General features: G+C 38.0%; 1 protein-coding gene across 1 annotated transcript in view; it reads left to right on the top strand.

Moving 5' to 3' along the window:
- Positions 1-13558, top strand: part of nphp4 (nephronophthisis 4) — a 262276-nt gene that overhangs the window by 174911 nt on the left and 73807 nt on the right. Inside the window, exons 13-14 of the mRNA XM_036578771.1 lie at positions 3484-3638; positions 13365-13556. Coding sequence (XP_036434664.1) covers positions 3484-3638; positions 13365-13556 — 347 coding nt within the window. The remainder of the gene's footprint in view (positions 1-3483; positions 3639-13364; positions 13557-13558) is intronic.

A 13558-nucleotide genomic window follows, 5' to 3' on the forward strand; every position in this document is an offset into this window, starting at 1 on the left:
ATGTGAAAAATCCACATTCAGTCATAATTCATCCACTTATTTTTCTCTTTGCTACTTGGACATTGCATATTGTTACTGTCTCCACAACAGTGACTTTACCGGAGAAGGAAAAACATTCTTAACATTCTTAATTTTGGAGCATTTCTCTTTGTCCATTCATCATGAATGTTTAACACATTGTAAAGGGCAACTGCCATTTGCTAATTGTGGAAAAAAAAAAAATCACAAAAATGGAGACAATTTAGTGCTACAACAGTGACAGTATGCTCCAAAAGTCCCAGTGAGTTCTCTGAAATATAAAATACTATATATATATATATATATATATATATATTTTTTTTTTTTTGTTAAACTATGTAAGTATTGCAGTACAACTCTTATTTCATTGTTAAGCTTTGTTAAAAAGGGTTAAATTTATGAAATGCTCAGTGGAAAATTATCCAATCAGAATTTCCTTTTTTTGTCCACTTTTTAGAAACGCAAAACACTGAGATTCTTTACTGACAGAGTCACTGAAAATCTGCTACGTGATAAAAAAAATGATAATCAAAAATATAAGCTTCAAATAAAACATGGAATGCCTTGTACAAGCATCAGATGTCCACACTGAATTTTGAACAGCCAAAAAATGTTCATGTGAATGTAACTCACTAGCATACTACTAGAGTTCCGTAGTGGCGATAGCAGAAATTAGCATTAGAGGTGCTTTTCCCTCATTTTTGATCGAGTTTTGGCATTTATTGGCCAGACTGAAGGTGTGCTTCTGTTAGATCGATGTGTATGTGGTTAATCAGTTGAGGAAAAAATAATCTAAAATCATACATCATAGCCAGCATGTATTAAATACTCCACTGCAACAAGCACACACATCCATTCACACATGTACAGCAGTGTCGACACACACACACACACATATACATGGTGTTGTTGTTTGTGGACTTAAGGAGCATAAGGTGTCAGACCTGTACTGTTGAGGTGTCAGACACATCTCCTCTTTACTTCTGCACTTGTGGAACATTCACACTGGCTTGGCTGTTTCTTAGCACCTGCTGCTAATGGCACTGTGCAAAACATGCATTAAAACCTATGCTATTACACCACTGAACGAGTGAGACATAACAGCACTGTGTTTCATTATTAACACTGATTCTCTCTCCACATAATGATGGTATGAGTTACTGCTGATGACTATGCAAATGTGAATTTGGTTGGTATAACACAGAAAGGACATTATCACATATATTCTGTACATAACAACACCATATTGTTACATATAGGTACTGTTTTGGGTACCTGAGAAAAATTAGATTACAGAAAAACTAATTGTCTGCTCATTAAGCATTAATTTAGTAAGAAATGCACCTGCATTACTATAAAGACAAATGATATTAGTAAAATAAGTGGTATTTTATGTATGCCAGTGTGTTTGTTTAGCTAATTACAAGCCTCTCCGCATGGCAGCCCAGTATTGTTTGTAATTTTCATAATACATATGGGACATATGTATGACTACCAGAGCATCTCATTGTTCTAATGAGGGACCTCTACACTGACCAGCAAGCCACAGTCAGGACAGAATATGGACAAACAGGCTGGTTCCACATCAGCACAGGAGTTAGACAAGGCTGCATACTGTCACCAAACTTATGTAACCAATATTCTGAACATATAAAAAGAGACTCAGGACTGGAGGAAGATGGTTGAGGTGGAAGAAACATCAGTAGCCTTTGATATGCAGATGACATGAAACTCATGCCAAAAAATCAGGAAGACCTGAAGGCTCTTATATGGAAAGTAAAAACAGAGTAAAAATTGGGACTTCACCTCAATATGAAGGGAAAAAAGTTTTGACAGCACCAAAGACCACTGATGTTATCACTGGCTGTGTTTACATGCAAAGATCATTGCCAATTCAGTTGAATACATTCCAATTATAAATGAAGAGCGAGGTGTTTATATGCACACTACTCAACAATCTGTTGGAAACTCTGCGTTTACATGCACATAACAAGCAATTCGATCCAAAATTAGAGTAGAGTCCCTCTTAGTGTAGATGTTACCATGACAACGAGCATCACCTAAGTCCAGTCAGAGTGAGATGAGCAGCAGTAATCAGTGCTTGTGTTTTTAATGTACTTCACATTGTGCTTGTTAAAGAAGGGCGAGAGGAAGACGGCATGCTGTGAGACGCATAAGCTGGACATAAACTTTGTCTCCTCTGCAGACCAGTTTCTGCTCCCGCCATGTTAAACGGTGAAAGTGATCGCTATGACGCAAATGCATATGCGCAGAACATGCTTAAACTTTCCGATTGGGAATGTAATCGGATACAGGCATTTACATGGTTATTATTCTTCTGTTTAATGGATTATTTACAGGATTACCCACCTCGTTCAATAGGATGGAAATTGTATTCCGAATGGCCTCAGTTGGACAAGTCTATTCCAATTGATGGGTATACATGGACGTATTGTATCCGATTGAGCTATTAGTCGGGTTATTAATGGATTATTAGGCTGCATGTAAACATGGCTACTGATGGTCTAGAAGTGCTGAGCAGCTTTGAGAAATTTGACACAGATTGACACTCGACACAACAAGAACTTCAATGGCAATAATATGTCTACAAATAAAGATCAGAATTGTCCAGATTATGGTCTTTTCTGTGGTTCTTCAAGGATGTGAAGGTTGGACAATAAAAAGCAAGGCAGGAAAAATATTGATGCCTTTAAACTTGTAAGTGTTGGTGACTTTTAACAGTGGACAGCAGTAAAAACGAATAAATCTTTGACTAAATCACGCCCCACCTCTCACTCGAAGCCTAGATAACAAAACATATTAGAAGAACCAGTTACTCTGAAAGCTGTTGAAGGTAAAAGAGGATGAGAACGACCAGCAACAAAACAGATGGATACACTCAGAGGAATAATGAAAAAGCCATTAAGGAGCCAAAAGAGTCGAAAGACTACAGGATATTCGGGACACTATTCATATGGTCACCAGGAGTCGGAACCGACTTGACAGCAGTTAGTAACAATAAACAGTAACACTTTATTTCAACCTTGCCACATTAACATAAACATGTTATGGCAGGTGTCATATGCTGTCATGAGTTGTCATAGCAGATTTTGTTTAGTAATATAACAGTGTCATGTTACCATTACTGGTAAATGTAATGACAGCTGAAATAATGTTTGATATCTTGACAGTTTATATCACATGCTAATTTAAGGATAATGATAACATGACCCTTTTATGTTGCCAGGCTTAATCTGTCACGACAGCTTGTAACAGCACCTGTCATGATGTGTTTTTGGCATGATAACATCAATGTTATGTAGCAGCGTTCAAATAAAGTGTTATCTAATAAACTGACGTAAATAGAAAACATATGGGACAGTATTAATCATAAGTGCATATATAATACAAATGTTCTGATAATGTGTAAAAACAGTGTGTTTGTTTGTTGTGTGTGTGTGTCAGGAACATCCTGCTGCAGGCAGCATAGCACACCTGGAGGTCAGTGCGATGGAGAGAGAGGAAATGAGGGATGAGAAAGAAGAAGAGTGCAATCTGCGTGAGCTGACCTTCACTCCTGTCCATGCCCCAGTCATTACATTGGGAACTCACGCACCAGGGTCAGTATCACACATGCTTTGCGCAGACACACACACACACACACACACACACACACAGAGGGTTTGGGTTTCTGCTGCCTCACTTCACACCTTAGTGGTCATCTCTCTTGCTTGCTCTTTCTCTTTTTACACACACGAGCACAGACTCAGTGCTGTGGCTGGTTCTATCCACATGTGAGAAAGCTTTGGCCTTGAAGCAGCAGATATGAGGCTGTATGAGATGTTTTCCTCTAGGAGCTGATCCTACTTTATCCAGTGGCTCAGAGCTCTACTAGAAAGACTGGAGCGGTTTCTACTTTAAAAATTCAACTGAAAGTGTGGAAGCAAGCAGTGCTCTTTTGAAGTTTCCAGAATGTTTTAGAATACTTTGATATTGCATATTCTAAAGTACAGATTTAGTCGTCACTAATTAAAGGCAGATTTGTTTGTTTGTTTGTTTTTGCATCATAAATTCTAATCATTTCAACGCTTTTTTGGTAAGCAAAAACAAAAACAAAGAAGCAGGAAATATCAATTTGGGAAGTTAATTTGCATCATAAATTCAGTACCTGTTTGTGATAATTTGACCAAAAACAAACAAGCAGGCTAAGTTTCCTAGCTTGTTTGTTTTTGGCTACCAAAAAGCCATGAAATAACCTTTAATTTGTGATGCAGATTGACTTATTCTGCACTGCACTAAATCTCTACAGGATAATGACCAGGACAAAATAAATGACTCAGTTAGTTGATCCATTTTTAAATTAAGTCCATTTTTTTCATTATCATTCATTCATTCATTCATTCATTCATTTATACCAAAATTAATATAGCTTACAAGCTGTTGCCCTGTAGTGCAGATAAGAGCTGTCCACCATAGTTCTCCAGACCAATAAGTGTCATGATATTTCCAAAGCCACTAGTATAGACATTCTCATTTTGTGGTGCATAGACCCCAGTGGGTTGCATATTTGCCCTCTGGATGAAAATGTTTGGAGGCCCTTGCTTTATGTAGACACAGATCCCACTATATACCTCTCTAGCTTCCCACTTTCTACAAATGAACATGCTAAAAAAAAATGGTAATTAATCTGCGCAGAAATATCTCTGAGAGGTCTTTTAAAACACAGTCGGAATAGTAATACAGTTGGGCTGAATTAAGATACTGCTTTGGGAAAGAATGAAAAAAAGACGTTGCTTTATTAATTTTCCTATGAATATCTTGTTAATTTGAAGTTGTCTAATCTCTTTTCCTGAAAAGCAGACTTTATGGATGGGGATTTTTCCCAAGGATATTCCTGCAGATATTTACTTTCTCTCTGGCTCATGTATGTAATGAGTGCTGTGTCTCTGAGCAGCTGTAGTAAATTGGCATGCGTATCTGCCATTGCAGAGTCCACTACAACTTTTCAGACAATTTCTTAAAGGTCAGCTATTACCAGAAATGTAATGTCTTTCTTTGATAGTGTTATTTTAGCTATGTGTCAAAACAAGTAGGCCTAATTTACCAGCACATCTTACCAGGACGCTATAGCGGTGATGCCCATAGTGGGACCCACAGGCCAGAGTTGACCCTTGAGGGCATTTGTCAAAGCAACATTATGTAAAAATCTTACCTTAAAATAACAGCTTCAAAATCTTTTTGATGGTACACCAACTTATAATAGAGAGAATGGCATTTTTGTCAGTAGCACTCTGGGCTTGAAATGCCTGCTGTAGCACTGTGTAACTTTAGAGGAACGGGAACAGGACCTCTTGCAAGAACTGCATAGGGCTTTATGGTACCACATCACACACCAGTAACAATGGGGCTTCAACTAGCTATAAGAAGAAACCAGCTCAGTATTCCCAGCATGGACATCATGGCAGAGGCTACGAAAAGACCAAAGAACATGTTGGAGGAAGCGAGGAAGAAAAAAAGAGAATGACTGAGCAAGAGACCAGACAAGAGTAAATCTCAGACTAGCTTTTACTAAGAGCTAAAATAGATAAAAGGATGCAGGACAGTCTCATGGTTAATGAGAAAACAACAGAAATCCGACTGCAGAATGTACATTCCTGCCAATGTTATTCATGAAAGATTGGGACGTAGACTGTAACCTTATCTGTGTCATCCCTGTCTCACAGAATTTCGTAGTTTCTCCAGATGCCAAAAGTCATCTGACCTCAGTCCTGTTTCAGGCTAGTGTGCAAAGAAAATCTCACGCCAAATATTTTGGTTAGTCTTTGTCAGTTTCACGCCAAATAAGTCTTGAAAGTTTGCAACCTCCTTTCATAAAATCCTGTAATATTGCTCTACGTTATAAGTCAACATGCTTTGTTCTGTTCCGATGTTGTCTTTGCCGGTGTTGTGCTGAATTCTGCCTCTCCAGCAGAATCTGACTCCCCTTCACACAGGCATATAGATGCTGCAGGTTAAACTCACCATTTTCATTACCGTGCTACTCTAAACGCTGCCGAACAGAGCCGCACAACATGGTAATGAATTTGCTGCCATATACTTGAGACATTGTTTTATAATAGTTTGTAAAATATTGATTTTTTTTATTATTATTATTATTATTATTATTAACACATTAATGGTAAAGAGAGCAGTGGCGAACTGTAACTATGAGAGCTAGTCCTTCAGTTTGGTAATATCTCTGTGAGGTCTTTTAAAACACAGTCGGAATAGTAATACAGTTGGGCTGAATTAAGATACTGCTTTGGGAAAGGATGAAAAAAGACATTGCTTTATTAATTTTCCTATGAATATCTTGTTAATTTGAAGTTGTCTAATCTCTTTTCCTGAAAAGCAGACTTTATGGATGGGGATTTTTCCCAAGGATATTCCTGCAGATATTTACTTTCTCTCTGGCTCATGTATGTAATGAGCGCTGTGTCTTTGAGCAGCTGTAGTAGATTGTTAGGCGTGCGTATCTGCCATTACAGCGTCCACTACAACTTTTCATACCTTAAAGGTCAGCTATTACCAGAAATGTAATGTCTTTCTTTGGTGGTGTTATTTCAGCTGTGTCAAAACAAGTAGGCCTAATTTACCAGCACATCTTACCAGGTGCATATAGCAATATAGCATATTAGCTATAGCAGTGATGCCCACAGTGGCAAAGTTGACGCTTGAGGGCATTTGTCAAAGCAACATTATGTAAAAAATGTACCTTAAAATAACAGCTTCAAAATCATTTTGAAGGTACACCAACTTCATATCAAAAAAATCATCTAGTTCCTCAATTTGGGCTGTAAATGTCAAAAAAAGAAGTTTGTTAGCACTAAGCTCCCGGCAGTTCACGTGAACACTTTGTGACATTCTGAGAAGAGTGAAGTTAGCTCCTTATTCATGTTTTACGTTCCACCTTAAATGACACCGCTATTCTGGCATGTTTAGGATGTAATTGCTGCAGCATTTAAGGTCAAACAGAAAATTTGCTGTCTTTATCACTAACTTACATACTGCTTCCACAGTGACTGTCCTCATCAGAACTGTGCATGAAACAAAGGGGGAGAAAATGTGCAAACTAATAAAGGAGGATTATAAATGTTTAATTTGGCAGAAAATTACCATGATCCATAGGTTGCATTATTTTCCTGTTTGTGTAGAGCAAATTAAAAACTACTGATGGAGGAGCTGGTGTAATGACTTCACTCCTATAATTGTATATGATTAAATGAGTCCAGTAAAATGATGCCATTGATCAAGAATGCTCGTTACACTGCTGACGCATGCGCGCTCACATGCTTAAGAAAATGCAGTGGTTGTTGGGGTGACGTTTATAGCTGTGTTTTAAGCCTTAACAGAAATGCTTTCTTTTGCTAGTGGACAGTGTTTCGTGTAGTTTCGTGTTTGAAAAAATTGTAGTGCTGTAAGAAATAAAAATCCATGCTAGATTGCAGTTGTCACCAACATCAGTCCTACAAAGTGTAGGAAATCAGTAGATAACTTTTTTTTCTTTTTCCTTTTTCCCCTTTAATGATATTTATATGTGTAAATCTGAAGCAATTATTTATAGGGCTGCCTATGATTCTTATAATTATGTAGTATTATAATAATTTAACAAATACATGATGTACTGTACATCACATTCTACAGTTCCTTCTTTATGGTGGATTGAGATATTACATCACATACAATCACATCATGAGAATACATCACATTCTACAGTTCCTTCTTTATGTGAATTTACATACATTTCCAATACATTAAAATAAAATTCATTTTAGGCATTTCTTCAAAAGTCTACAAATGTTTGTTGGTGTGAGACTCCAGCTGTACAGTATATGAAGATTAAATAAACTGTTAAAAAGAGTAATTTAGTCGTCTCATGTTCTAAATAAAAATATTTGGCTTGGTTTTATGTTTGAAATCTGTAAAGACGCAACATGTAAAGTAAGGTAGCTTCAAAAGTATCTGACTTAATTTCCTCCACTGTCACATGACACAACTAACAACAAGGTTATTTTTATTCTGACATGCTTTTTAAGAGTGGACAGTGTTTTGCATCATACAGAAGACCCCAAGTGACCTTCATGGTACAATGCCTAGATCAGTAGCCCTTTCACAAATTCTGAAAACAGTATAATTCTTGAGTCATGTTTAGGCTCAAAATATAAACTTAAATCCAACGACAAAAGTTTACTCACCAGTCCAAGTACAAAGGCTAGTTTATACATTTTCAACAGTGGTAAATAACTTTAAAAGAAAATATGATTGCTACCCTGTTTAAAAAAGAATTTATATGGTTATAACAGCTATCAAACCAATATCAATATTGAATAGATTTTGCAGGTCAAGACATTAGAGCAACATCATTATAGAATGTTTTGGTGGGAAAGAACTGTAAACTGACCAGTCCTAATCTTGGGTAATACGTACTTAAGCAGTGTCCTCACCAATCAGAAGGCTGATGTGACTTGATGTGACCCACCCATATAGCTTTAACAAATCTGGGTTCCCCAACAGTCTCAACAGAGAAACTTAATGAGAGAAAGCTAACGACAAACAAAAGCTAACCTAGCGAGCATGACTGAGCTACCAAAACCTCCATTCATCTGTTCATCTGTTCACCCTACCACACCAGCGTTCCCTGGATTAAGCAGTAAAGTGAATTATAACCTTATTTTCTTTAAAATGTTACCAAATAAAATCGTGTGCTCATCAGAATATTAGTGCCACATCTAGTTCTCAGACTTTTAGGCACCTTTTTTCCCCCACATTCAAACTTTGCTAGGTGTTTTAGTCATCATTCTGGTACTTATTTTCTGTATCATACAAAGATTTTTTTAATAATTTGCACTGTGTTTGCACATAGTTTGTAGGTGGTCCTATGCACAGTTTGTGCGATTAGCTACTTTAACAAACTAAACATTAATTTAATCAGTACACATTTTGGATCTGGTCTATAATGTCTTTTAAAGGCTTCTTAGTTGATCTTATTCTAATAAATCTTTGGAACATATGCATTGCTTGTTATTGATCAGGTATGGTTATTTACTTTGTTTGGCCTCTGATTAATAATGTAATCATTACAATGATTTGCGGATTACTCCATTACTAGTATATTTGGTAATGACAGCCTTTATTATTTGTGAAATTTAGAAAGTGAGGAATGATTGATAATAGGTCTTTCACTCTATATGTGACAGTGGTGTGATATGAAGCGGTGACTCTTTCTGGCTGTAGCAGTATTCAAATAACTGCTGGAGGCTGTTCACGCTATTCACTTCACTGCCATATGGAAACCCTGCACTTTCATCTGTATTCACACCGCACTGGCAAAGCTCACTTCTACTATAAAAAATTCACCATCATAAATCTCATATAGAGCTTATCGCACAGTATCGCTGCAGCCAGAGGCAGTGTTTTACTCTTCCTCCTGCTCTCTGCATCATCGTGTTTCTGTTTTTTTTTTTCTTTTTTTTCTTTTTTCTCATACTGTTACAATTTTCTCTCTGTATCAAAAGGGACACATTTAAAATACAGTTATCCGCCGCTTGTGGGAGGTTATGATTTTCAGTAAGTGGTGGTGGGGGGCTCTTTTCAGAACAGACTCAGAAACAAATGAGCTGAGGTCATAGAACCATAAAGCCCCGAATTTAAGCTATTATGGCAAAGTGCTGCATTGCAAATTTACCAGCATAATGTCCACTCGTAGGTCTCTAAATCTCTCGAGTGGACAGTGAAGTCTGTGAGAATGCTGTAACCACTATATATTTTAAGCTATATGTGTGTTTGTTACTCTAATGCTCGAGCGGGTTGCGGGGTGTACCAGAATGATTCACTAATGCGTTTGGTCAGATGCTGCAGCTGTTTGTGGAGGTAGATTGTGTGGAGGTGGCATTTTAAACTCCAGCAAGACCTCAGTGAGTGCAAAATAATGCCACTGTTTCTTCATGATGGATATTTTAAGTGGCATAGTGTGGAATGTTGCAATGTCACTGTTCTAAAAAGGTTTGTCAGTTACTCATCTCATTAGCAGTCTGTGGTGTTCCTGCCTGAAACTGCTACTTAATTACGATGTTATGAGTTTTGAGTGCGGTCATCTTGAGTTCTGGGTGTGTAACAGTTGTTCTTTGAAATTGAGAGAAATGACAAACTGCTGTGTTGCTCCGGTTCACTCTGAACGCTGGAAAGAGAGAGTGCACTGATACAGTAGAAATCCCTCCGTCTCTGCCTGTGCGGCCTGTACTTATTGGGTTTGCTAGAAGTTACTGAACTGCTTTACCCTTTTGTGAAATTGGAGGTTTGGTGAGGCACAGGGGTTAAATTGGGCCGAAGCGCATCACAGCAGAGCTCCCACACCTTTGGTTTATGTCAGCAGCCAGAGGAGTTGGATTCTGGCACTATACACTTAGCGGGGTTCACACTGCGTTTCTCTGAAGGTGCTGCGTTTCTCTGGAGGTGGTGCACCACACCTTTTTCTTTTTTTTGGGAAAGGTCACACTGCTGCGTATTTCTGAGTGGTGCCTAGCTGTGTTTCTCCCTGTTGCTAAGCAACAGCTGGCAATAGCTAACTGGCTAACTAAAATTAGCCAAATGTGTTGCTTGTTAATTAAAAATATATACGAAACAATAAAAAATCTCAAGCACTGCACTTATAAGACCCTAGCTGTGCTAGCAAGCTAATGTTTTGATATGTACAGGTCAGCAGCTTTGCAGAATTAGATTTTTAGGTAAAAATAAAATAATCCTCCTTTGCAGTAAAATAAAGCTCTGCTGATCATTCTAACACAGTTTTAACAATAAATGGTCTTAAACACTGTGTGTCCTATGACTTAATGTGTCCTATAAATGCTAATTCACCCTTTAACCCTGAAGGTTGGTGTGCAGACTGCTGGTCACAAAGCAATGCAGACAACAATCTCGCCTAGCTAGTAGCTAATGAAAAGGCAAAGAGAAAGATTTAAGATGAACATTGATAATTTGGAGACTAATGGACTTATTTGCATTTATAACCTTTCAGCTGGTTTCCTGATATGTTTAATCTACATCGAGAAACTGTCAAACACTAAAAGTTGCTAAGCTGAAGTCAGTTTCTCATTTGAATTTTTCTGTTCCACCTTAAATGGTGCAGCAGTTTCATTCTGGCACATCAGGCACCATTTAAGATGGAGCGGGAACATTCAAACAAGAAGCTGGCGAATGAGAAGCTGACTTTAGCTTCATCAAAAATCAAATGTTGAGAGACATTTTACATGAAAATGTTTTACTTTTGAGGAAAAGCTTCCTACCAGGGATGCGAGAAAAGCAGTTACAGCTGAGCTAAAGCTTAAAAGCTCAAAGTAAGTCTGTGTTTTTGTTTAGATTTGTTAACCTATACTAGGACACTAGCACGTACTGAGTCATATTTACAACCAAGATGGTAAAACGTTACTTCAGTAAAAGGTGGTTTGACTTTTGTTGAAAGGACAAAGTGGCTCTTCTCAACATTTGGGTTGCCGACCTCTGGTATAAGCAAAAAGTAGTGCTATTAACTAGTAAACGTGCTGTTAGCGATCTCTCCTCCATCGACTGTAATGAGCTCTTTAACCTTTGATCTGGTTGGTCAGCACAGAATAAGGATATCTGACTGCTTTAAATTGAACTTTTTTCAACTCTGAGTACCCAAAGAGCCCCGCTCAAACCACGAAGCTTTCAGCAGGCAAAAACTGTGCGCAACTGTGTGTCTTTCCCATTGAAAATAAAAAAGGGAGACTGCTCAGCTGCAAAAAATGCATTCAGTGTGCACTCCAGAGTTGCACGTTTATTAGGGACATCTATCTTGTAACTATCCTCATTGGACATTTTATCAGAAAAACCAAGCACATAGGTGCGCTCACATTTACATTTACATTAAGACTGTAACTTTTCTGTTGCTGCAAAGTTTATTAGCCCTCATTTTCCCAGTCCATCAGTCAAGGGGGCCACCACAGGTCCACCACTAACCAGTTAACTATTGTCAGCACAGCAGCGACACCGACATTATAGTGTAGTGCAGGTACAAGTGATCAAGTGAGTGTAATCTGAGTCAGATTTTCTTTTCCATTTTGCCAGCTCGCTAAATGCTCTTACCCTTAATGTAAGTCAGAAATCATAATGTATTTTCAGAGAGAATTATGAAATCAAAGAGGGTCTCTGAGACAGATGTTTTGTTAAATGATGGATGAGGGTAGGGGAAATGAAACATCTTGGTAAAACTACAAAACATAATTTTATTAGTTAATATTATTGTCACCCACTTGCACTCAGTGATGTAATCAAAACTCGGAAGACATTTGAGAGGCAGACAAGTCAAGGATTGTGGGAAAAGAAGATTTTTTTAAAATAATATACTATGTTGAATCATGCATAATATGACTAATGACATGAACTAATAAGGTAAAAAAATGTGAATTTTGATTTCAGGATGGCTTTGAAAAAGTCACACTTGTACCTAGCTGGATAGATATGGACATAATAAATATATTAAAACTTGTTTGAATTTTTTTGTATTAATGCTGATAACTCCATATAATAAGATAATTTGAATTATATTGAATTGAATTATATTATTTACGCATTGATACTGCCCATTAAAAAGCAGAGCTCCACCACCTCACAAATTCCTATTTAACCCTTGCTGATGCAACATGTCTGGGCTATAGTGCCCCATGGACACCAAAGCTGTGGAGAAGCAGTGTAATGGTTGAATTGAACAATAGGCATAAACTGAAAGAGAGCAGTACTCTGGCCCTCAGGCTGTTTTCCTGGTCTGCTCTCTGGGGCTTCTCCATTCTCACATCTCAGGTGCTCTGGAGTTTAAGGGGAGTACATGTTCTTTCACCTCACATACATTTGCAATTGGATTGCAATGCATGAATGCAGGAGAGTCGCAGTTGTAGAGTTGGGCAATATGGAAAAAGGTTTTGCAATAATTGTTTCAGCAAAACACCCAGATAATGAGAAATGTGCCAGTAAGTAGGAGGAAAGCAGAAGCGCTGTTACCACTGATACCACTGATACCACGTTCATACACACAACAAATGATTACAGTACAATAAGTAATTGGCGAAAAAGAGAATAAGTAAATTAGTGATTGCATAATGTGCTGTGTCTTAGGTAAACAATTTGCCACTTGCATTCTTTTCCAATAAGAGCTATAGTGAAACTATTAACATAATTAGGTTTTAAAGAAACAATGTTATGATAAATAAAATAGGTGAAAAATTAGATTAATGCTCACCTCTACACTGTCGGTGTATGGAACTGTGAACACTCCTGTCTCCTTCTCTCCTCAGCTCCAGCAGGACAAGCTCGCGCGGCTCTTTGGCTCATCTCTTCTCCTCCCGCTTTCCTGAGATACGCGACGAGCTCGGCCAGGTGGCTGAGGTGCTGGATCCAGCCGAGCCAGTGAACTTTGACCCCCAGAGAGAAGAGGCAGACCCACTGCAGGCCAACACACTCATCCTTCAGTTTCTGGCTTTTACCAGGT

The sequence above is a fragment of the Colossoma macropomum genome, unplaced genomic scaffold (assembly GCF_904425465.1).
Source record: "Colossoma macropomum unplaced genomic scaffold, Colossoma_macropomum, whole genome shotgun sequence".
Lineage (NCBI taxonomy): Eukaryota > Metazoa > Chordata > Actinopteri > Characiformes > Serrasalmidae > Colossoma > Colossoma macropomum.